Consider the following 25,256-nt stretch of genomic DNA (forward strand, 5'->3'; position numbering starts at 1 on the left):
CTGTTTCTGAATGCCCACACAGGATGCCAAGCACCAAAAGAAATGGTGCTACAGCATACAATTCCTGCACCATTTCAAGCTGAGTTGGCTTGTCCACGCAGTAGCTGACATGCTGTGTTACACTGCTCTACATAGCAGTAAGAATTCTTCAAGTCACATAGAGGCCATTGTTTGATGCCAAATATATCATCAACGGAGTACTTAAAGAATCCAGTGGCTAAAGAGCCTAATGCAATGGTGACTCTGGGTGCCACAAAGAGGGCCTCATTCTTGTGGGTAGGCCTCTCCATCTTATCACAGAGATGCTGGATAGTTCAAAGGTGAGCTTGTTCCTATGGGTAACTCCGTGACTCACAGATCAGGTGTCTCCAGTTCTGATTCTCAGGCTCACTTGTCCAATTGCCTCTTCCTTTCTCTGAGCTGAATCAAGTTGCAAGCCCAGCATGGTTGCTTTTCCAACTCAGTATCTGAAACCTTACATTGCCAGCTCTCATGATTTTATTGTGCATCTCACCAAAAATCAGGGGTTTTCTTAAAGCCTCAGCTCCTGGAGTCATGTGATTATGTGAGACTCTTTCTTTCTTTCTTTCTGTGAGTTTCTAGCTCTCATAGTTGTGAAGAAAATCTTGAAAATTTGACCCCGTAAAGGCTCAAAAAAGAGAAATCAAAAAGTTATAATGTTTTGGTTTTTTTTTAAATCTCATGAATCTTTTGGGCCTGACTGCTGATTTGTACTTAGCCCTGCTCTACACTGAGTTTAGGTCAAATTTTAACAACCTTAGATTGATTTAACCCTGCACCTGTCCACACGATGAAGCCATTTTTGTCAACTTAAAGAGTTCTTAAAATCAATTTCTGTACTCCTTCCCAATGAGGTGATTTGTACTGAAATCGACATCTCCAGGTCAAATTTGGGGTCGTGTGGACGCAATTCGATGGTATTGGCCTCCGGGAACCATCCCAGAGTGCTCCATTGTAACCACTCTGGACAGCACTTTCAATTCAGATGCACTAGCCAAGTACACAGCAAAAGCCCCAGGAATTTTTAAATTTCATTTCCTGTTTGGCCAGCGTGGCGAGCTCATCAGCACAGGTGACCATGCAGTCCCAGAATTGCAAGAGAGCTCCAGCAAGGATCGAACGAGAGGTACTGGATCTGATCGTTGTTTGGGGAGACGAATCTGTGCTATAGAACTCCGTTCCAAAAGACAAAATGCCAAAATATTTGAAAAAATCTCCAAGGGCATGATGGACAGAGGCTACAACAAGGACCCACAGCAGTGCCACATGAAAATTAAGGAGTTCAGGGAAGCCTACCAAAGAGGCAAACGGCCACTCCAGGTCAGAGCACCAGACATGCCGCTTCTGTGATGAGCTGCATGCAATTCTAGGGGGAGACCCTACCACTACCTCACTCTTGTCCATGGACACTTGCAAGTGGGGAGTCTCATGCAACAGGGATGGGGATTTTGGGGATGAGGAAGATGAGGAGGTGGAGGAGGAGGAGGATGCAAGTGAAGAAACCATTCTCCCCAACAGTCAGGAACTGTTTTATCACCCTGGAGCCATTACCCTCCCAAGGAGGGTTCATGGATCTTGAAGGCACCTCTGGTGAATGTACCTTTGTAAATATAATGCATGGTTTAACAAGCGTGTTTAATGTTTAATTTGCCCTGAAGACTTGGGATGCATTTGTGGCCAGTACAGCCCTTCCTTTTAAATGGCCAACCCAACGGGTGCTTGGTATGGGAAAGGAGGGTGGTGCTGTTTGAAACCATTCCCACATGTTAAGAAAGTTGAACAAGCTGAAAGACTGTGGCTTACCATGGCTGCCTGCAAGCCGAATTCTGTTGCCCATTGGCCCTGTGTGTGTGATCTCTCACACCAAACCGACAGGCCCTCAATATAAGAGGCAAAATGTGACCTTGTACCAAAAGCACATGTGCTAGGTGATGTTAACAGCTTGGTTCACTGTGAAAGAGTGTACACACTGTTCTCTAAAATGTATCTTTTTAAATACTACTCCCCCTTTCTTTCCTCCTGCAGCTGCAAATGTTTCAACGCTCCCCATATCATCTCCGTCCCAGAGGCTAGCATAGATAAGAAGGCAAAAAAAACTCACTCACGATGAAATGTTCTCTGAGCTCATGCAGTCCTCCCTCACTGAAAGAGCTCAGCAAAATGCGTGGAGGCAAACAATGTCAGAGTCCAGGAAAGCAGAAAATGAATGCAAGGACAGGAGGGACAGGTAAGATGAGAGGTGGCAGGAGCAAGATGAGCGGAGGCAGGATGCAATGCTGAGGCTACTGGGGGATCAAACTTATATGCTTCAATGCCTGGTGGAGCTGCAGGAAAGGCAGCAGGATCAGACTGCTGCTGCAGCCCTGTGTAACCACTCACCCTCCTCCCCAAGTTCCATAGCCTCCTCAGCCAGACTCAAAAGAACACAGGGAGGGGGAGGGACTGCCCAAGCAACAGAAGGCTGGCATTCAATACGTTTTGAAGTGTAGCGTGGTCTTGTCCTTCTCTCCTCCCCCTCATCCACCTCACCCAGTGCTTCCCTCCTCCCCCACCCTTCCCAGGCTATCTTGACAGTTATCACCCATTTGTGTGATGAATTAATAAGGAATGCATGATTCTGAAACAATAATGACTTCAATGCATCTGCAAGTGGTGATTGAAGCGGGGAGGGTGGTTGACTTACAGGGAAGTAGGGTGAACCAAGGGAGAGGGGTTTTCATCAAGGAGAAACAAACTGAACTGTCACACCGTAGCCTGGTCAGTCATGAAACTGGTTTTCAAAACTTCTCTGATGCACAGCGTGCCCTGCTGTGCTCTTCTAACCGCCCTGGTGTCTGGCTGCATGTAATCAATGGCCAGGTCATTTGCCTCAACCTCCCACAGATATTGTGGAGAATACAGCAAGCAGCAATAACAATTGGAATAATGGTTTTGCTGAGGTCTAACTGAGTCAGTAAACTGCACCAGCGTGCTTTTAAACATCCAAATGCACATTCTACCACCATTCTGTACTTGCTCAGCCTATAGCTGAAAAGCTCCTTACTACTGTCCAGGGTGCCTGTGTATGGCTTCATGAGCCATGGCATTAAGGGGTAGGCTGGGTCCCCAAGAATAACTACAGGCATTTCAACATCCCCAACAGTTATTTTCTGGTCTGGGAAGTAAGTCCCTTCCTGCGGCTGTTCAAACAGACCAGAGTTCCTGAAAATGCAAGCGTCATGCACCTTTCCCAGCCATCCCACACTGATGTCAGTCCCTTGTGATCCACCACTGCTTGCAGCACTATTGAGAAGTACCCCTTGCGGTTTATGTACTGGCTGCCAAGGTGGTCCAGTCCCAAGATAGGGATATGCGTTCCATCTACTGCCCCATCGCAGTTAGGGAATCCCATTGCAGCAAAGCCATCCGCTATGACCTGCACATTTCCCAGAGTCACTACCTTTGATAGCAGCAGCTCACTGATTGCATTGGCTACTTGGATCACAGCAGCCCCCACAGTAGATTTACTCACTCCAAATTGATTCCCGACTGACCAGTAGCTGTCTGGCATTGCAAGCTTCCTGAGGGCTATTGCCACTCGCTTCTCAGCTGTAAGGGCTGCTCTCGTCTTTGTATTCTTGCACTTCAGGCAAGGGAAAGCAAGTCACAAAGTTCCATGAAAGTGCCCTTAAGCATGCGAAAATTTCTCAGCCACTGGGACCTGCAACACGATGTGGTCCCACCAGTCTGTGCTTGTTTCCCAGACCCAGAATCGGTGTTCCACAGCATGAACCTGCCCTATTACCATCATGATGTCCAAATTGCCAGTGCCAATGCTTTGAGAGAAGTCTGTGTCCATGTCCTCATAGCTATCATGATCAAGCTGTCGTCACCTCCTCACCGCCTTTTGCAGGTTCTGCACACACTGCAGGATAATGCATGAGTTGTTTACAATGCTCACAACAACAGTGGTGAGCTGAACAGGCTCCATGCATGCCGTGGTATGGCGTCTGCAGGAGATTAGAGCTGCAGCGGAAGCGGTGGATGATGACAGATGCCATGAGAATAGATATTTATATGGAACAATAAGAGGACCTGCGAGGTGGATTCATGGCACCAGGAAAGCAAACTTGCAGTGGAAGCAGTAGATGACTGAGCTCCTTTACTCTATTGAGCTCAGTCATCATTTACTCAACTGAAACTGAGCTCATTTACAACAGCAGGAGAGCAGAGTTGCAGTGGAAGTGGTGGATGATGATGGTTTGCAGACCTACTGCACCATCTGCTGCCAGCAGCACCCAGAACACAACAGCAGGGGTGATGGTAAGCTGAGCTGAGTGGGCTCCATGCTTGCCATGGTATGGTGTCTGCATGGAAAAAAGGCGCGAAACTATTGTCTGCCGTTGTTTTCATGGAGGGAGGGGCGTCTGATGACATGTACCCAAAACCATTCATGACAATGTTTTTGCCCCATCAGAATTCCCATCGCTGGCGGAGACTGCGGGAATTGTGGGATAGCTACTCACAGTGCACCACTCTGTGAGTCGATGTTAGCCACAGTATTGAGGATGCACTCCACTGACCTACTGCTTTTAGGGGGGACATACACGATCTACTTTTTAAAGATCGACTTCTATAAATTCGACCTAATTTCCTAGTGTAGACATAGGGTTGACAATACTGAAAATCACAATTCTCTCTTCCTCTGTACCCTGTATGTGCGCTTGTGTCCTTGCCAACTTCTGTCCCCTCTCCCAAGACCAATTCCTAAATCTAACTAACTTATCTTTCCTATTCTAATCATATCAAACTCTCTTTTTCTCTCTCCTGCTCACTCGCTATCAGTGAGTGTTTGTTGGGGTATAGGGGGATTATATTTTACTGGGAGAATGGCTGCAAGAACCTAGAGCAGGGATGGTTCTTGAGTAACTGCAGTTCCTGGCTCAGTAACACCTCTGACCTGACTGAATCTAGTGCTGCCATTGAACACCCCTGCTTGCCTGAAAAATCCTTACTGAGGACTCACCCAAAAACCACATCCTGACTTCACCCATCTGGAGCACAGGAGGCCCAGAATGCCCAGAGCACATGGCCATCACCAAATCCAATCTTTAAAACTCCATGGAAACCCAACTCCAACTTGTTCTCAGAGGTGGGCACTCGAATGGCGGTGTGCACATTCACAAGCTTTTGAAAAACTTGACATTAATGAGATAGAAGGGACTGGTTGTCAGAGTCTTCTTTCTGACTCTGACTGTGCTTTACATTAGGCATAAAGTGCACCTCTCCTTTGAAAAGTGTCTATTAATTGCACCCTGGAGCTCCACGTTTATCATCTCTCGGGGATATGGGGACACAAGTGCTGAGTTTACAAGTAAAGAGAAGCTGATTTCTAACTGTCAGTTCCACAATTCATCCTTGCCTATAAAATATGCGGGTGATACCAAGCTGGTAGAGGTTGCAATCAGTCTGGCAGGCAAGATTAGAATTCAAAGTGGCCTTGACAAATTGGAGAATTGGTCTGAATTAGACAAGAAGGTTTCTGCCACACGCACACCCAGTCTGTCATTTTCATTGGAGGTAGTAGGGTGGGATGGCTTGTAAAGAGAGGTTTTTTTTTAATTGGCTGTATCCTGATCAAACCCCATTTGGTGAGCTTGAGCTCCAAGGCTCAGCTCCTCATTGTATGTGATGCCTCAGGTTCTGTTCTGAACACAGGAAGGCACACTAACTAGCTTTCATCACATGTTTTGTTCTCTCTTCTCTGTATGTTCCCAGCATTATGAGATGGGAGTTGGAATCAGTGGAGTTTAGGCACCTAAATACCTTTGACAATCTGGGCCTTAGTGCCTTTCTAGACCAAGTTAAGTTACTCAATCAGTCTTTGATCAGAGCACGGAGGGTCCTCAAGGAGCCCCCACCCCACTTACACAAATACCTAAGAGGAGGTATAGAGCTTCATTCTCTTCTGGCTCATGTGGTGGGACCAAGCCACATCTTTTAATCAGATCTTAGCAATAAAGGACTATCTCAGTCTAGACACTGCATGAGTGCATCTTCTGACCTATACAGTTGGGGGTGAGATGAGATCTAAATTACCTCAATGGGGAAAAGGTCAGGAGGAATGATTGGCTCATGGGAAGGGAATACAGAGCCCTTCCCCTCCGCTGCAGTAGTTACAATCCAGCCCTATGATACGGGGAGGTGGGGCTGGCTGTCTAAGATGGGGCAGTGAAATCAATAGGTACAGAGCTTTTCACCTATAGGGCACAAGTCCCACAATAGCATTAACTGTAAGTAGTTAGCTCTGTTCCTTGGCCACCACATGAAATGAGCTGGGTTTTCAGTCAATCTATGTACCAAATTCACTGCAATTGACACTAATCAGACTATGACTGAGTGGGCCACAGAGCGAAGCACTCCCCCACACAAACCACCACCAAACAAAACAGAACAAAAATCCTGGGTCATTTCTGTAGGGCTGAGGTTATGGTGTTGGAAGGAGGCAGGGTGCCTGTGGGAGAGTACCACTGCCAGTGCTGTGCCTGCCTTGTGAATGCCAGTCCCTGGTAGGGTTGCTAGTTTTGGTTGGACATATTCCTGGAAGTTCCATCACATGCCATAATCTTTAAATACAGATTAAGTCCTGGAGGCTCCAGCACAATCCTGGAGGGTTTGCAAGACCAGTCCCCAGGGAACAGCCACGCTGACCCCTTTCCTTAGGCTCCACTTTCCCGGTATAAGAGCACAGCGGGGCTCTTGCCCTGAAGGAGGATCTCTTTGGTGTGGCGTGTGACCGCCCTACTCCCTCTCTCCGCAGGTGGGGGCAGCGGAAGGGGAGGGCAAGGCAGAGGGAGCAAGAGGAAGAGGACACTGCAACCTCCTTGAATAATTGATAGCGCGAGGAGGGGGGAGCGTATGCGGGAGCCGCTGGACTCCCTGTGTCTCCATCCGCTCACCAGTCGGGGATGAGAGAGCCGAGCTCAGGTAGGGGAGCGCAGCTGCTTTTCATTCTCTCCTCTCCTGCAATGCCAATTAAAGGTGTTTTGTGATCCGCAGGGGAGGGGGGGCAGAGGCAGCTGGGCAGGGGCTGACACGGGTCCCCCTGGCACGGTGCAGGGAACAGAGCTTGACTGAGGGAATTTGTTACAAGGGGGAGGTGGCTCTGGGGTATATTGTAAAGAAATTGTGCTGTAATGCAGTGCTCAGCGGGGCAGGGGTTGGCCAGAGGCAGAGAACGTGGTAGGGTAGCTACGTGGAGAGGAAGTGAGACAGAGACACTGGGCAGGTGGAGGGGGCGGAGGGGGTTGTCTAAAGGATCTCACCTTTATCCTCCCAACCTCATGGCATCAAATCTTGAGCCCAGCTGGGCCATGGGAGATGCCATCTGTTCACATCTGGCACTGGCACAGGGGATTGTGTGTTGGAGTGTGTGTCTGCATTTGTGTGGACATGCTTGTGTGCAACTGTGTGTGCAGATGTGGATTTGTGTGTCGCTCTGTGTGTGCGTGGCTTGCACCTGTGAAGCTGTTTGCTGATTTATTAACGTTGCACAGTATTAATGAGTAGAGACGGAGACAGTTTCTGTGAGGACTAGTTTATAGTCTGAGGGGTTATGTTTGTGTGAGTGCCTGTTCCTGTGCCTGTGCATGCATTCCCTTCTGTGAGCTAATGTCTCACATCAGATGTACTTACAGTGACTCAATTAATAGATGGATGGCGCTGAGATCAATTTGTGTTAGAGTAAATCCAAACCTTTCCAGCTCAAACTTACACATATTCAGAATGAATGACCTCACACACTGACCCATACATCCTGAAACATACTCATTAACACAACTGGATGTATATCCCCATACAGTCAGGGGGCATCATTGTATTTAGTGCGTACCCACAGGCTGTCTTTGGCTTGAGTGCAAGTTGAGGGCAGTGGTTGTTGGGAGTGGTTGTGTATTAGTAGTATACTGAGGGGCAGCAAGTGGCAGGGAGTTGTGACTTGTTTGAGGAGGGAGGCTGTTTGCAACTAGATTGTGAGCTGGGGACCTGTGGGTGCTGAGTTGCTGAGGGAGCTATTTTGCAGTTGTATATCGGGGTTGTGTCCTTTGGTTCTATAAAGTTGTGATGCAGTGAAATGAAAGCCAGGCCTAACATACCTAGAGAACCAGTAATAAGAGAGCTCTAATCTCCACTCCCCATGAGGCAATTCTCCTCACAGTACAAGACCCTTCACCTGTCTACATTTCATTTTCCCATATGCTCTCTCTTTGTTCTAGTTTAGCTAATCTCCCCTTCCCACTCAGAAGTTCCCACATTGTGAGTACGCAGTTCCTCTCATTCCCCAGCAACAGAGATGGAGGGACAGAGACAGAGAGAATAAGCCATGATCTGTTCTTGCTGGGTCCTAAAGCTTCCAGCCAGCTTCAGCTCCTCATTGTATGTGATGCCTCAGGTTCTGCTCTGAACACAGGAGGGCACACTAGCTAGCTTTCATCACTTGTTTTGTTCTCTCTTCTCTGTATGTTCCCAGCATTATGAGATGGGAGTTGCTTGTGGGGGCATCTGTGCTTGACCTGGACAATGATGCACAGCCAGGTCACTTGCAATTCCATTGGCCTTTCATGACAAGAACATTTTGGAGGCAGTAGAACAACATTCGCACACTCATGTCCCCAACAGGAGGCATTATACCACCCTCTCTCCTTTTCTTTCTTTCTACCCCATCTATATCTGGCATTTCCTGTATAGTACTTGCAGTCATACTCTGTGTGTGTCTCCTACCCTCTGGTCCTTCCTACCCCCTGTGACTTTCTTTTCTTTATTGCTCCTCCTCCCACCTCCATTTGTCTCCCTTTTGTTCTCTTTCTATCTGTCTCTCCTTTCACTCTTTGCCATTCTCTCTTTTTTCCTCTTTCTCCCTCAGTGATTAAAGTAGCTCAAGATGAGCGTGGGACCTCACCAACTGCAGTGGCTGCTGTCACAGGTCTTGAAGTTATGTGGTCATGGAGCATTACATCATTTTGTGGCATTGGAACTCACATAGCAAGGGGAAGAGATTGAGGGCAGAGAGGAAATGGGTCTGAAAGGGATTCAAGTCCCCAAGCAACAGGGCCACAGACAGGTAAACACAACCATGTGTGTATGTTGGTGGCGTGGGGGACAGTGCCCCCAACCACAGTCTCTACCAGGATGGAGAATCTGTACTGATGTGAAAGTAAAGAAAAGTGGGTAGGCCTGACCTGCCAAAGGTATGAAATGCCCGATACCATAGCTTGTGCACTCCAACAGCTAGACATCCCACAAGAGAGATTTTATGCCAAGTCTCCACATTATGTATTATTTACTGCCCAGAGGAGGTGGAGCTAGAAGAGGTTGGTACAGGCTTTCTCTCCCTGTTTAGGGAATGGGAGGCAGTATGGGATTGCTCCTGTGACCCTCTCTTCCTGTAGGGTATGGCAAGCTGGCTGAGAGGGAAATACCCTACTTTAAAGGAGGGGAGGGAAATAGGGGACTCTTCTCCCCCTCTCAGGTTCTGCTACCACTTTACCCACTGGCAGAAAATTCTGGGAACCCCTGACATTCCTCTGCCAATCATCAGGTCCCTCTGTTGCTCCCACCTGAGATTCCCCTTCCTGGAGGTCCTCATCTCAACAGCCTGGCAGGAGAGGATGTGCAGGGAGAGCTGAGCTCCCCAAGCCATAGAAAAGGAACAGTACCCCTGTCTCACATTATTTTCTGCTCTCTCCGTGCCTCCTGTTTCTCAGTCTCTCACTGCAACGCTGTCACTCTCTGCTGCTCACAGGGAGTCCCGCAGCGTCTCCCTGGGAGTTTCCTGCCCTCATGTGGTTCATGCCCGGCCCTAGCTGTGAGCAGCTCTTTCCTTTCTCTCATTTGAAGTGTGTCTCAGGAAAGAGAAGCAGGTGGGGGTTGGGACTTGGGGGGGCATAGGAGGGAGCCTGTGCCCTCCAGAGATGGGGAGGTGAGTCTATGCCCTGCTGCATGCCGAGACAAGAGGAGAGGAAGCTGGCAAGCAGGAGAGCCAGGAATCCACCTTTAGCAGAGAGAAGAGTAGAGAATGTTTTCTCGGAAGCGCAGTTTCACCTTCGGAGCCTATGGAGGGTATGTACTTGTACCAGCCCCTGGCTCCCTCTCACAGACCTTGCATTATGCAGCCTCTTCCTGCCAGAACCCTGGCAAAGCTGTGGGAGTGGGTTAAAACTAAAGAGGGAAACCTCCAGGAAAATTCACATGTGCATCTCTGCTCCATCACCCCAGCCTCATCCTCATCCTTCTGATATTGGGACAACCGCCTTTCTTGTCCCCAGCAGAGATAAGATTTTCCCTGGCCTGTATGGATTGTGGGCTGGGGTGGGGGAGTGACTGACTGTTTTCTTCAGGATGAGCTCTCCTTCAAAGCCTGAGACTTCACTTTCTTCCCTCCTCCTTCCCCTTAGAAGGAGACGCAGTTCCCCAGTTCTAATGTTTCTGGAGATGGCGATGGGTGTTTGAGGATGGGTGCATAGCATTTTCCTCAGGACTTCTCCTTCCAGAACAGAACAGTGTAACACCTGGTGTGCCTGCGGGCATGGACCATAGCTGTGGACCAAATGACTGATAGAGCTTGGAGTGAGAGTTTAGGCAGTTTACCTCGTGACCCAATATGCCTTCTCTGTCTGTCTGTTTCAGAGGCAAAAGGAGGCAGAGGCATTTAGAGGAAATCCTAGACAAAGAATGAGGACACAGTGGTTCTCAACCTGTGGACCATAGGTCGCTTGCGGGCCAATCAGCACAGAGCTGCGGTCCATGTGACATCCTCAGGGCCATACAGGTAGTACTGGATGCAGCCCACATAACACATTGTGGGCTGCATATGTGGCCTACAGTGGTAAATAGGTTGAGAACCACTGAGCAAGAGTGTTAGCCTCATCAGTGGCAGCTGCTCACTCTCACTTCTCTGCCTCTGTCTTGCTTTCTTTCCTTTGGAGTTCAGGAATCAATCTGTGACACAGTGTTGGGGAATGCAAAGCTCTAGCTACTACATGCTCTGGTGTTGTGATTAGGATGTGATCACCAAAACCCCAATGAGCATGATTGGCAGAGCTGGGCACTGGAGAGAGGCCCAGGACTGGACTAGCAGGGGCTGCTGCAGGTCAAGACAAGTGTTCCCCAGCAAACATTTTATCTGATTTCTTCAGACCTATTTTCTAGCTGTGAATTACCTGCAGACAGATTCTAATTCTTATGAATTCGGTGATTCTTCTAAATGTTTCAGGGAATGGTTCCCATGAACATACTTCAGCTTAAGAGGGTCATTTGCCAACTATTGGCCATGGCTATTACATTGAATTATCTGTAATTTGCCATGGCCATTTGACTAGTCCCTGAAGTCACATAGTGTTGTTTCTGCTCCTGGGCTGGACTCCTAAGCCCATGAAGAGCCTTCAAGATAGCCACATGCACCCTTCAATCACAAGCCCCTATGAGAATAGTTTCATGAGGATTTGGACACTTCCCCTTCCAGAGAGCAACAAATCACTCCTATGAATGCCTGTGGAAGGGGAATTAAAGGGCTTATGACATCTGACAAAGTGGATGTGCATGTTTTATTTTCAGGATGGAGAAGCACTGGCAGAGTATATGTGGAGATGGATAGCTGAGAGGGTTATAAAGGGTCTTCCACAGGATTTCAGGGCTGAGTGTGGAGACTGAAGGACTGAATAGCAGTGCATGCTGCAGGTCAGGATTGCCTGGCTACTTTTCTATTTAAAATGTAAGCAGTAGATAGTGAGAATAATTCCAGGGGTGGGTTCCTGTTTTTCTGTTTAAAGGTAGTACAGCTGTATGGTTAAGAAACATTTCTGCATAAAGAAATATCTCTTTAAAAAGTGGCGTGAATTTAAACAGTTCTCAATCAATTTTAATATAGCATTGAATGTCCTGTCCTCCCCTGGCCTTCTGCTACTTCTCTTTCCCAGCCCAGTTTCTTTTGTGATTTTGTTTGGCCTGCAGCACTTTGTTCTTCCTTGATAGAAGAATGTGCGGCTTAGGCTAGATCTACACTGGCAACTGAACAACAAAACTTTTGTCTTTCAGAGGTGTTAAAAAAACACACACTCACAAAAGACAAAGTTTTGCCGATGACAAGGAGAGCCACTCGTTTGGGGTAGAAGTTTTTTGAAGTTCTCCCACAAACATATATGCAGAGAAATGGTCCTTCCTTGTGGGCCTGCAGTACTGCCAAGCCCCAAAGCTCAAAATTCATGAGTCAGTCTCCCAAAAATCATGAAATTTGTTTTAAAAGTTTAAGTCCCATTTTTGTCCTGTCTTCTGATTTTTTTTAATTCCCCTGGCCCCAGCCCACCTGCAATGTGTTTGTCTTGTTGCCAAGATGTATATTAAGGTAGAGGATTTTGCTGAAGGAGCTCTTACTAGAGGATCCAACCAAAACTGGGGTCCGATTGTGCCATGCATTTTCCATTTGCACAGTAAGGGACGGTCCTTGGCCCCGAAAGCTTGCAATTGAGTGCAAGGCATGGTGATAAGTTTGTGATGTGGTGAGTTTGGAACTGGGACTCAGCCAGACTCATCTCATAGAGGGGCCACTGAAGATCCATTAGATGGGAACAACTTTTAATCCTTGTTCAGCAGGGAAGGATTCAAACTGGTGATCTGCAGGATCAAACTGGAAGATGCTGAGTCTATATCGCATTACAGATGACTGAGGCATTCAGTCCCACAAAAGCAGTAATTTTGCACCTTTGAGAATGAGGCTTCTTTCTGGAGAGATGAGTTTATTAAATGAAATTCTGATCTCCTTTGCAGCTTACGCTGGCAGAGTCATCTGCTCTCTGGACACACAGTGTAAATCTCCCCCACTGTGCTGTCGGTTTCAGATGCACTCTGTTTGCCTGGCCCTGTTCTTAAAGGAGCCGCTCCCATTAACCAAGTACAAAAAATAAAAAATAAAATGAATATTAATACAACATTCAAATCAACTACAGTGGTTTGCATATAGACATGCCAACAATTACTCCAGGCTCCTTAGACTAACTTTTATAATGTTTTACTCCCATATTTGTCATTAGCAGGGTTTCAACCTTCAGAAGCACAATACAGATGTCGTGTACTTCAGCTGTAGGAGTAACTAATGGGGGATGCATGCCGTTACCCTCTATGTGGATCAGCCCACAGAGTCAGACACCAAATGCACATTGCCAATGGGTTGCACCAGTACTCATGAGACAGCAGTAGAATGTGGGGCATCAGGATTCTTGGCCCTCAAAACTACTTGTGCCCTGGTAGTTACAGACAGTGTAGAGACAGGGCCGGTGCAACCACCAGGCGATCTAGGCAGTCGCCTAGGGCGCCAAGTGGTTGGGGGCGCCAAAAAGCGGTGTCCTGGCTTGGCAGGGAGGAGCTGCCTTCTGGAGGTACCGGAGAGCCAGAGCGTCGGCTTGTGGGGGCAGCGAGCCCCAGCCATGGAGGAGCAGGGAGGGCGGCAGCCCTGCAAAAGTGGCAGCGCCGCTAGCGGGGAACAGCCATAGCCCCTGCCTCTCCTGCCCAGGCTGCCTGGGGGGCTCCTGCAGGCTACAGCAGATGCATGCGGGCGGCGGCCCCTGTGCACCCCCCAGCTCTCTCTCCCCTCACCGCACTCGGGCTCTGCGGCTCCCGGGAGTGTGAGCCGCCGCTGCTCATCCAGGAGCAGGCTCAGGGCCCTGCGCCCCAGTGGCGACTCACATGCCCGGGAGCTGCAGAGGCCAAGCGTGGCGAGGGGGGGAGCCGGGAGGCGCACAGGGGCCACTGACCGCATGCAACTGCTGCAGCCTGCAGGAGCCCTGGGGGTAGGGGGGCGCTGGGCCGCAGCCTGGGCAGAAGGGGCAGTGTAATGCAGCTTCCCGTAGACAGCTAGACATCATTAGGGTTGCTATTTGAGTTTTCTTCGCACAGATAGCATGATGGCTGCAGCTTTTCACATCATCACAAGATGGCCTGTAGCAAGGGCCATAATTATGATTAATTTGCAACAGTTGGCAACTTTACAAGGCAGCAGCCCCTTCTCAGTTCTGCTTTGCTCACCCCCTTAGCAGTGATAATTCTGACCCCTGCTTTTCTCCTTTGCTTGCCCTGGCTCAGGCATATTCTCATCCCTGGGTCTGGCAGCAAGGCTGTAGCAAGTGGGCCTGTCTTTAGGTTCTGGTTTCAGTGACTCCAAGGGCTTTTAGCTCTTCAGATACTGAGCAGTCTCAAAGTGGCTGATTCCTGGGAACCTGACAGTTTTTAATAGTTCAGAGGCTAGTCCTGGGTCCTGTCCCCCCTTTTGGGAACCCTCCCCTCTTCCTGCTTCCCAGCATTTGTTCCATCTAGGACCTACCCGTCTTGTCACTGCAACCCAGCCATTGAATCAGGAGCCTGGAGCAGGGAAGTGATTTGGCCGAGCATGTATATCCACAGGGAAGGGAATTGTCAGAGAGTTAGTGCAGGTGGGCAGAGCGGGATCCAGTGGCAGGGAGAACCATTGGAGAGACTGTATATGAGTATTGGCATCCTGGATGCTATAAGGGTTAATGGCAATTGTCTCCCTTCAGGAGATCTGATGAAGTGGAGCGCTGCATCAGTGACATCCTAGACTCTCCTGTCCAGGACCCCCAGACTGCACTTACCCCTGCTGTTCACAACAAGGTAAGGAGCTGCATCCTCCCTGTCCAGAATGGGCATATACATAAAGCATCTGAGAACAGGGGAGAGGGACAGGCAATGTGCATTAGAACAGTGGGAGTGTGTGTATTGTGGGCACAGATATATATTTCTCAGTTAGTGCCCTAAAAACTGGTCCATCTAGTTTAACTTCCCATCTCTTGACTTAACAGAGTAGGCCATTATCTTGGCCACTCAGATGCAACTAATGGTCCATCTAGACCAGAATCCTGGCTCATCCAATACCAGATCAGGCCACTATTCTGCCTTTAACAGCGCAAGGTGAAAACAATGCACCTGGCCAGTTGTTCAATACTGTGCCATCCATGTAGGGAGAGGGATTCCTTCCTGACTTCAGGAGATGAATAATTTCTGCCCTGAAGCATGAGGACCCTTATTATTTTTCTCATAGCTGGTGTTACTGCAGATAACATTCTCTCTCATAGAAATGTCCAATATCTTTCTGTGTCATCCTTTTCTCTTCACAGACTGTGGATTTGTTTGAAATGATTGAAAAAATGCAGGTGAGGAGCAGTTATTCAATCAGACTTTGGGATCCTTAATTTCTGGTAACTGTTAATTGTCAGCTCCTATTCCTGTCCTGTCCCTGCACCTTCACAGCAGCTTCACTTGTACCCTTCAATCCTGACCAGCATGGTCTGCTCTCCCAGTCTTGGCTCTGCTGGCTCTACCCAGCCCCTTCTGACTCTCTGGTAGGGTGGCTTCACTGTCACCTCCCTCAAGTTCAGGGGCTCAAACACAGTTAATTTAAATGCAAATATATGTCCCTTAGAGAACATTAAGGGTGCAGAGTTCAGAATTCAAATGTCAGAAAGTGCCAAAGTTAATGTGAAACCTTAATTCTGCCCTTTATATATTTTTAAGGGTGATCACTGTACTTCACGGAGATAGTCTATCTGGGTGTTAGAAGGATGTCCCTTGGGAAACTGCTTTACTTGATGGTAGTGAATAGTAATGATTCCTGCTTGGCTGGTGCAGCATAATCAGGGGGAGCAGGGGGTTGCAGGTTGCAATTCCAGTACATTCCCTGCAAGTAGGGGAGGGGAAGGGACTGGGTGGCTCCGCCTACACATATGTTATTATTTGTGTTGCTATGGTGCCTAGGAGCCCCAGTTGTAAACCCCAATGTGCTGGGTGCTGTACAAACACAGAACAAAAAGACAGACCATGCCCAAAAGTGCTTACAATCTAATTGCCTAGGCAGCAGAGCTGGCTAGGCCATAAGGGCGAAGATTCCGTACCCTGAAACACAGTATAATAAATAACTCCCTGCTGCAACAGAAGAGGGGAATTCAGAGAAGAATTGTGCGTCTCTTCCCAGTGTTTCTCCTGCATCTATGTGCCACCCCATACTCAGGGCTGTAACTAAAGGTACGTGCTAGCCCTTAGTGAATGAGAAGTTGTGTGCAGTATGTATATGTATAAACCTCCGAGCTGTAAGGGGCGGGTTCTGCCACCTCCGTGCATGAGAAATTGCACTTTACTCTGTGAACAGTGTTACTGGGATTATTTGCAGAGTAAGGAATGACTCAGTGTGAGTAAAGGTGATAAAATCTGACCTTCAGCTATCAGCCCTTTTCTAAATGAAAAAGTACAAGTTAAACTGGAAACTAATTGTCCCATAAACTGACGTAATATTTATGATGTTTCCAGGTGCAAAGTATTGAGCTATATTAAGTAATAGTAGTGTATTATGCAGCACTGTTGATAGTGGCCTGGATCTGAAAAGGGACATAGGCATTGTAACTCTAAGGGCTTGTCTACACTTGCAGCTGTGCCACTATATCACTTAGGCCTGGTCTACACTGGGGGGAGTCGATCTAAGTTATGCAACTTCAGCTGTGTGAATAACGCAGCTGAAGTCGACATACTTAGAGCTACTTACCGTGGTGTCTTCTGTGTGGTAAGTCGACAGCTGACTCTCCCTCCATGACTCCACCTGAGCCTTTCGCCTTGGTGGAGTACAGGAGAGCGCTCGGTGGTTGATTTATCAGGTCTAGACTATAGATCGTTGTCCGTCGATCTAGTGGGTAATGTAGACAAGCCTTTAGTGAAGATGCTACCTATGCTGATGGGAGAAGCTTTCTCATTGGTGTAGGTACTCCACCTCCCTGAGAGGCAGTAGCTATGTTGACGGGAGAAGCTCTCCCATCAACATAGCGCTGTGTACACTGGATGTTCAGTTGGTATAACTACATCGCTCAGAGGTGTGGAAAATCCACATCCCTGAGATACGTAGTTATACTGACAGAAGTTTGTAATGTAGACCAGGCCTAAGCGTTGTAACGCCTAAGTTTTAGGCACTTAGAAAATCATAGGAACAACATTGTGATTCACAAAGCCTGAGTCAGGCTATGTCTACACAGCATACCTTATAACAATGCAGTTATGCCGCTGCAGCCGCGCCCTTGTAAGGTGCACTGTGTGGCCACTCTTTAAATAAAAACACCCCCAATGAGAAGCGGTAGCTTTGTCGATGGGAGTGTGGCTCCCGCCACCCAAATGCTGTCCACACCAGTGCTTCACAACCCCGAGCAACAAAAGTTTTAGTAACAAAAGTGCCTATGGCTATGTACACACTACAGCTTATGTCGGCATAATTTATGTCACTCAGAGGTGTGAATAAGCTGCACCCCTAAGCGACATAAGCACTGGTATGGACAGCACTATGCTGGCAGGAGAACTTCTTCTGTTGACATAGCTATCACCTTTTATGGAGATGGTTTTATTATGCTGACAAGAGAGAGTTCCCATTGGCATATGCCCATCAGCACTGAGCATCTTCACCAGACGCACTGCAGCAGTGCTGTATGTGTAGACAAGCCTTTAGGCACCTCTTCAATGCATGGAGAGAGAGAGAAACCTCAGAATGTGATTCACAAATGCCAGTGCCCTAGGCGGAGAACTGCCTAAACTAGCCAAATGAAGGTGCCAAAGAGAAGAGTGTGTCCTAAGTCCCACCTCTCTCAAGTGCCTCCTGGCAGCCTGGATTTAGGAGCCTAGCTCTGTTAGCAGTTCACAACTGGGCCTGCCTTCTGCCACCCAAAGTGGCTGGAGGTGAAGGTGACAGATCCCCTCCATATAACTTTTATCCCAGTGGTTAGAACACTTACCGGTGATACGGGAGAACAGCTTTAATTCCCCCTTCAGCCAGAGTGTGGAGAAAAGATTTGAAAATGGCGCAGTACACTTTGCAAATTTTCTCATAGCTATAGAAGGACATGCTGTACATGAGTGAAGGTCTTTTCCAACTCTGTGCTGGAAGGACATGCAGAGCTCTTTGCCTAGCTCAAGTGCACATTATAAAGTGGGGAATTCTCCCCCAATCTGCCTCCTAAACTCTGTAGGAGAGCACCCTAGCACATCAATGGCTGCCTAGAGTAAAGCCCTTCTTATGAAGGGGATTTCATCCACTATTCTTAGACTTATGTGCCAGAGATTGTGCATAACCACACAGAAAGCTGGTGAGAATTTGCTTGCATATATAGCCCACCTGATTTTGCAGCTAAATTAGCTTCTTTGTTACATGTAATGAAGACTACTGTGCATATGTGTGTAGCTAAATTAGCATTGTAGTTAGCTGCCTCATCCCCAGAATTGCACTAAGGAAGGATATGCTGCTGGATAGAACTGGTCAAAATATTTTGAATACACAGCTTTTTTATAGAAAAATTACTTTTTTAAAATTAAAATATACAGAAAAATTGTTTTCATTTGTTGTGAAAGTTTTCACTATATCTTTTGAATGATTTTTAACAAATATTTTTCATTTACTATTTTTCATTTTTTGTTTTTTCCCCTTTCTTTTTCTCTTTTCCTTTTTCCCCAGTTAGTTTTTGAAAATTGACATTTGGATTTTCAAAAGCACTCAAGAGATTTAGGGAGCACAAGTGAGGGATGTAGGCTCTGTTGACAATCCCACGGTGAATTTTTTTAAAAAATTAACAGGGAAAGAAAGATAAAGATAAATTGGACTGTTATGATAATTAAATTAGTGCTATTAAACAGGAAATCAAAATATTATAAATTGTACCTGAGACTGTACTAAAATAGTGTAGTATATGATATTATATGAAAAATAGCACGTGAATATTTAACTAAAGCTTGTAAAGTAATATGTATGCACTGGGGTAAGGTTAAGTGTGCATGTCCAACCTCAACTTTGGCATTTCCTGATCTCTGAGTGCAGTTACAGTCTTAATGTCATCTCAATGTAATTCTCTAGATGGAAATTTATTTGGCCACACCCCATTAGATGTGCTTAGTTTACCGGTAAATTGATGTTGTTTTAACTGAAAATTCCCTCTGGGATCTGAGAATGAAGCTAGGCTTTTTGCCATTTCAAACATCATCACTGCCAGAATACCCTGCCATGACTTCACTGTGTGACTCTACTGTCTTCAGTGAGTTTGTACAGGTGGAACTTAGTAGCCAATTCCATGGCTAATGCACAGGTAGGATAAACTTCAGCTCATGGTGTCTCAGCTGTGCTGACTCTGCAGGGCTAACAGGAGTAAAAATCCAGTAAATCTGATTTCAGTCACCAAAATGAGATGAGCCTTCCTGTCAAGAGCCTGCATAACCCTGCTCTCCCTTCTCATCTGCCACCTTCACCCCATCTGCAGTGATGCCAACATCACTATCCCATTTGTCTGCTTCTCCCACAACCATCTCAATGTCTTCTTCCACACTGCTTCTTGTACACGAGCACCCTCCTGGAGCTCATCCTCAAAGCCACTCTGTTCTCCGTGGTCAAGTCCTTCCTAAAGTCCTTCTTCTGTCATGTCTAGAAGAAATTATCCAGCTACTGATGGCTAGAGAGAAGGAAAATCAGGCCTATCCCAGAAACATCTACATTATCAAGTTTTGTTGTTCATCGCCTTCGGCACTTTGGTGCACCCTTTCCCATAATCTAAAAAGGCAAACAGAAAAAAGGATTTTGGGGGCAGGGTCTGTGCTTTTCTATATGTCTGTACAGCACCAGAACTTTGCGGGTGCTACAAGAAACTATTTATGTATGTCTCTATTGGACATGAGCCGGAGAAATATCATTCATTTTCACTGCTGTTACTCATGTCTCTCTGGTGCTACTATGTGGCCATTCAATTCTACAGCAGACTTTCTGTTTTCTCCCCTGACTTCCCCTGTTATAATCCTGAGAATTGTGTGAGCTTGATTTTATCTGCTACATCTTTCTTTATACAGGCAGTGAAGGGAAAACAGAGATAGTTGGAGATCCACTCTGAGGGCTTTCTTTGCTGTTTATGAGCCTGATTTAAATGTGAAGTTCATCTCTGTGTTGGGATTGTCTACTTCTGGCTCTTGTATGTGTGTGTGATATTCAACTAACAGTTATATCTGTTATCTGTAGAGCATGGATTAATTCCGTGACCTGGAAGGGAGCAAGATGGACTGTCCATTTCATGAGGAAAAGACAGTTCTTGTCCCAGGGAGGGAGGGAGGTTCTCTGGCCTGCGATGTGCAGGAGGTCAGACCAGATGATCACAATGGTCCCTTCTGACCTTAAAGTCTCTGAGCCTCAATCCCCAAAGCAAATTTTGGCTGCTTCTCTCAGCTGAGAGAATCAGCATTTCAGGACTCACTCTTCACTGCTCTAAAGTCTGAGGCAGTCTCTGCGTCAAAGGGATGCCAGCAGGGCCAGCTCCAGGCACCAGCATTCCAAGCTGGTGCTTGGGGCGGCAATGTGCAAGAGGCGGCAATCCTTGTTGTTTTCCCCCAAGAAGCGTGCCGAATTGCCGCCGTGGACGGCAGGGGCAGTCCATGTGCCCTTAGGGCAGCAGGCGTGTTTCCGCAGCAGTGGCAATTCGGCAGCAGCTTCTATGTTTAGCTGTCTACGGCAGCTTCAGCTAAACATAGAAGCCGCTACCGAATTGCCGCCACTGCAGAAATGTGCCTGCCACCCTAAGGGCACACGGACTGCCCCCACCGTCCGCGGCAGCAATTCGGTACGCTGCTTGGAGCGGTGAAAACTGTAGAGCCAGCCCTGGATGCCAGCCTGGCAAAGTTCTGCGGGGAAGGGGGAAATAAGAAAGGAATGTAAGTTTTGAACTCCATTCTTTGACTTTCTTTTCCTCCTTTCCCATTTATTTGGAGTGGGCAGAAAGGCAGGTGGAGGGATTGGAGAGTTAGAGGTGAGAGATGCTGGCTAGGAGCACATGTCTCTGCTCTCTGACCAGAAGTGCTACATTCTGTGGGATGGAAGTTGGGACCATGTTAGTTTTAACTCCAAATTTCTGGCCTTTTGGCAGGCATCAACTTTTTCTCCCCCATATCACCCTTCTCTCCTACAGTCTTCCCTGTGGGTCACAGCTAGGGTGACCAGATGTCTCGATTTTATAGGGACAGTCCCGATTTTTGAGTCTTTTTCTTATATAGGCTCCTATTACCCCCCACCCCCATCCCGATTTTTCACATTTGCTGTCTGGTCACCCTAGTCACAGCTGAGGATGCCAGATTCAGGACAAACTGCTGAGAAATAAGGCGTCCACCCCAAACTGGTGGTTATTCATCCATAAGATACACCAAACCAGTAACAAAAGTAAACGTCTGTTTCACCAAACTGGTTAACAAGAAGTCAGAAAGATCCCAAGAGATCAGCAACACAGCTAGTTCAATATCCAACTCAGATCTTACCCAATAATCACGCTATTGCCATTCCTTTAGAATCTAATATCTAAAGGTTTATTTATAAAAGAAAAGAGGAGAGAGTTAAAATGGTCAAAAGAATGAAATACATACAAGAACTTTGTAATGAGTATATCAGGCCTGAAGCAATGATGGAATAAACTGCTGTCTTGTACAGTCACCGATAACTTTCAAAAGATTGGAAGGTCCTCAGTCCATTGCTTGTAATGCTCCTGTTAGGTTGAGTCCGTAGTCCAGAGATCAGAGCAGGAAAGAGGCAAAATGGAGATTCTTCCAGGGCCTTTTATACTTTCTCCCATGGGGAGGGAAAAGCTCTCAGTCTTGGTTTGTGGAAAAGTACAGGTACAAGATGGAGTCCAGGATCACATACCCTTGCATGCTTCGATAGCAGGATCTATTACCCATATTCTGGCTAAAACATACTCAGGAAGTGTCATGGGGTGGAGATGAGCTTCTTCTATATCCATTCTGAGAGCTAAGTGTTCTTTGATGGGCCATCAACTTGAATCTTCCTTTCACAATATGCAGGTGTCATGGAGGGTAGGGGAGTCAGGGCCCTGCACCCCCACTTCCTGCGATTCACCGTGACTCTCAGCCAGCCAGTAAAACAGAAGGTTTATTAGACAACAGGAACACAGTCTAAAACAGAGTTTGTAGGTACAGAAAACAGGACCCCTCAGTCAGGTCCATCTTGAGGGGTGGGGAGCCCAGACCCAGGTTCTGGGCCTCCCCCGTCTCCCCAGCCAACTCCAAACTGAAACTCCCTCCAGCAGTCTGACCCAGCCACACACCCCGGCTCCTCCTCCAGCCTTTGTCTAGCTTCCCTGGGCAGAATGTGTCACCTGGCCCCAACCTCCTCCTGGGCTCACCTTACGTAGTGGCCATCAAGTATCATCTCTCAGTAAGTCATTAATGCAGACAGTAAACTAGTAAAACTCCCATGCAACATTACCAGGTTAATATTCCTAATTCCTTTCTCCGTCACAGCTGGGCAGACTGGATGCAAACTTGGTTGTTACCCCAGGAATAAACACATTTGAAAGACTGGTACATAAAGATACAAAAATAGTGCACACACACAAACAGGATAATCATATTCAGCGAACAATAACTTTTCCATTGACAACTTACACGGCATACTTTGTATAAGATTTGTTGCAATTGTATAACGGTGGTAGCAACAATGATCTACATTAATCATATAATGTCACACCTCCCCCACAACATCTCCAAAAGCAGTAGATTAGAAGGGGAGCCTTGAAGGATCTCCTCAAATACACAACCTGGGGCATGGGGCGTGAGGCAGTGGGGAGAGAAAACAGACATGCTGCTATGTGAGGTTTTACTATCTCTGTCTCTGTGTTTCCAGGGGAGTCGTCTGGATGAGCAAAGATGTTCTCTCCCAACTCCGCTCAAGGTCAGGTTAGCTCTTTGGTGCCTCATATATTATTGAGAATGGCAAATAAAGTGTTTCTACTTGCAGCTTGCCCTTCCTTCTTGAGGAGTGAGGAGTCTAGTATTTGTAACTCAGGTCTTTGTGTTTTTATCAGGGTTCTGGGGATGTTGCACAATAGGGTCTAAAAACATGATAGAAATATAATAAACACTCTCTCAAAATCCAAGCAGATTCAATCAGTTGCTTTCGTCTTATTAATTATAGAGTAGCTCTGGTGAGATGTTTCCTTGCTTTTATTTTAGTTTGAGTTTTAATAACATTTATAAGAGAAAGTTATACTGAGTCACATATCTTTCAGTAAGCATCATGAGCCCAGAACCTATAAGGGATTAGGGTAGGTGCCAGCTGGTCAACCTAAAATCTGACCAGCTCCTCCTAATAAGTCCATGACTCTCACCTAATTGGCCAACAAGGAACTGGGTCCCATTTTTTCACATTCTGACCTTTCACCCTCCCTTTTTCTATTGTCTCTGCTCTGGTGCTCTAACCTGGTTAGGTAACAAAATCACCCACAAGGAAGCAAGGTGGGCAGGAGGTGTGTAGGATGGAGGGGCGTGTCAATGACAAGCGTGGTTAAAGGGATGGGGCTAGAAGAACATTAAAGTAGCTCGACATAGGGTTCTCCCCCAATCCTCTTACACAGCCTCAGCAGCCCCTGCAGTTGTGCATCAGCCACTCTCACTGTCAGAAAAATGGAGCCTCACTGCACTGGGACCCTGTTTTATGCTGTCGAAGGAAAGATGGAGAGCAAGTTCAGTGTGCCTAGCATTGTGAGAATGGGCTTCTGGCAGGCACCTACCTCTACTGTTCCATGGCACAGAGCCCCCTTCGTGTCAGCATAATCACTCATGTAGTAACAGTGCTGTTCAGAGACCAAGGGTGGAGCCGCCCTATCTGGGAGCTGGTCACCTCTTCTGATCAGGGACTGCAGGCTCTCCAAATGGCTCTCCACCGCACAGAGCATCCTCGGAGCCTCAGCTACACCCTGGAGTGTAGCTTTGACCATCTGCAGGCTGGTCTAAGTGACACCCCTCCTGCTCCCAGGGTGCAGGAATGATCAGTGCACTCCGCTCTACCCTACTTGCATAAACGCTGTCCCCCATCCCTAGGTGTCCCTGCATGCTGTCCCTTTAGGCAGCAACATGGCACCACTCCAACACTCTTCTTGGCGTGGGACAAGGGACTAAGGATGTCAGGACACACATGGCTTAATTTGCCTCAATCTGGCTCATAATTTGGTTGCTCTGTTTTTGCCTGACTGTGCCCCATGCAGCTGGGATGGGGAGTGGAATCTGGCCCCTGGAGTTTATTTGCTGAAGTTTTTGTGTGATATAATGCTGTGTGCTGTGAAATGCACCCTAATCTAGATACTCTAAAGAAGTAGGGTTGGATGGGGAGGAGGCAGTGGAGGACGTGCAACCTGGGTCACCAAGTGAAGATGGTACTGTAAAGGCTCCCTCACATCTCTGGTCCCTTGTGATTTCAGAGAGAAGAGGAGTATATCCCATACCCCAGCATCCATGAGGTAAGTCACAGCTGGCTCTGCTCTGCTCAGTCTCTTCCTCCACCTCAGTAATGTTATTGGCCTCACAAAGCAATACCTCTGTCTCTTGGGACAGGTGTTACGGAAAGGGTGGCCATACCCCCTCATTATCCTACCCCAGTTCGGGGGCTATTGGATTGAAGGAACCTGCCATGGCCTCCTCAGCTCGACCTCAGGTCTGCCTGAGCTGCCTTTCCCCTGCAGCAGTAAAGTGAAGCTAGAGTGTGACCCCACAGCCAAGCTGTACCGCAAGCACTTCCTGGGGAAGGTAAGGGGGAATCCCATAGCCTCTTATTCCACTCCATGGCTAAACTGTATCCTAATGGCCTCTTGAGGGATTTGGGGGTGACCTCACCTCCTCCCCCCAGATCCCACACCTCCCCAGTGCCAAAAATAATGAAATAAGATGTGTCCCACTACATACCCAGCAATGTGCTATTTAGAGTCAGAGCTACATCAAGGGTGCCCCTTTGCACTTTGTGTAGTGTCCAGTGTGATAGAGAAGAGAGAGGTCTCAGATCTGGTGAATATAAAGGGGATCTTTTGCTGAGACTTTTGGACACAGACAGACCTTGGGAGATGGAAGGGAAACAACTGTAATGAATCATGGTAGCCACCACATACAGACAGTCACTGGACATGGGGATCAAACTCAGGCCCTTCAGCACAAAATATAGAAGGCCTGCCAGCTGAGCTAAAGGACAAACTCTTGTAGCTCAGTAACAGGTTGTTATAGTGAGAAAGCGATAATTGCATGCATTAAGCCAGTGTATTACACAGAATTGGGGCCAAGTACTCCTTGATCTTGCCATTTCCAGCTATGATAGGTATGGGAACACCTGGAAGCAGAGACCAGCCTCCAGGTGAGGTTCAAAGTAT

The 25,256-nt window shown here is 47.3% G+C and overlaps 1 protein-coding gene across 5 annotated transcripts in view; it reads left to right on the plus strand.

Annotated features, from left to right (window-relative positions):
• The first annotated feature begins 6,900 nt into the window (after positions 1-6,900).
• Positions 6,901-25,256, plus strand: part of LOC116815541 (rap1 GTPase-activating protein 1-like) — a 53,568-nt gene continuing 35,212 nt past the window's right edge. For 4 of the 5 annotated variants that reach the window (XM_032763978.2, XM_032763979.2, XM_032763980.2 and 1 more), the window contains exons 1-6: positions 10,008-10,116; positions 14,583-14,676; positions 15,180-15,215; positions 22,748-22,795; positions 24,321-24,359; positions 24,454-24,645. In XM_032763978.2, coding sequence (XP_032619869.1) covers positions 10,073-10,116; positions 14,583-14,676; positions 15,180-15,215; positions 22,748-22,795; positions 24,321-24,359; positions 24,454-24,645 — 453 coding nt within the window. In that variant the 5' untranslated portion in view covers positions 10,008-10,072. Of the gene's footprint in view, positions 6,988-10,007; positions 10,117-14,582; positions 14,677-15,179; positions 15,216-22,747; positions 22,796-24,320; positions 24,360-24,453; positions 24,646-25,256 lie in introns of those variants that run through there. The other variant, XM_032763983.2, reaches the window with a different exon arrangement.

This window comes from Chelonoidis abingdonii, chromosome 1 (assembly GCF_003597395.2).
Source record: "Chelonoidis abingdonii isolate Lonesome George chromosome 1, CheloAbing_2.0, whole genome shotgun sequence".
In the NCBI taxonomy this organism is placed as follows: domain Eukaryota; kingdom Metazoa; phylum Chordata; order Testudines; family Testudinidae; genus Chelonoidis; species Chelonoidis abingdonii.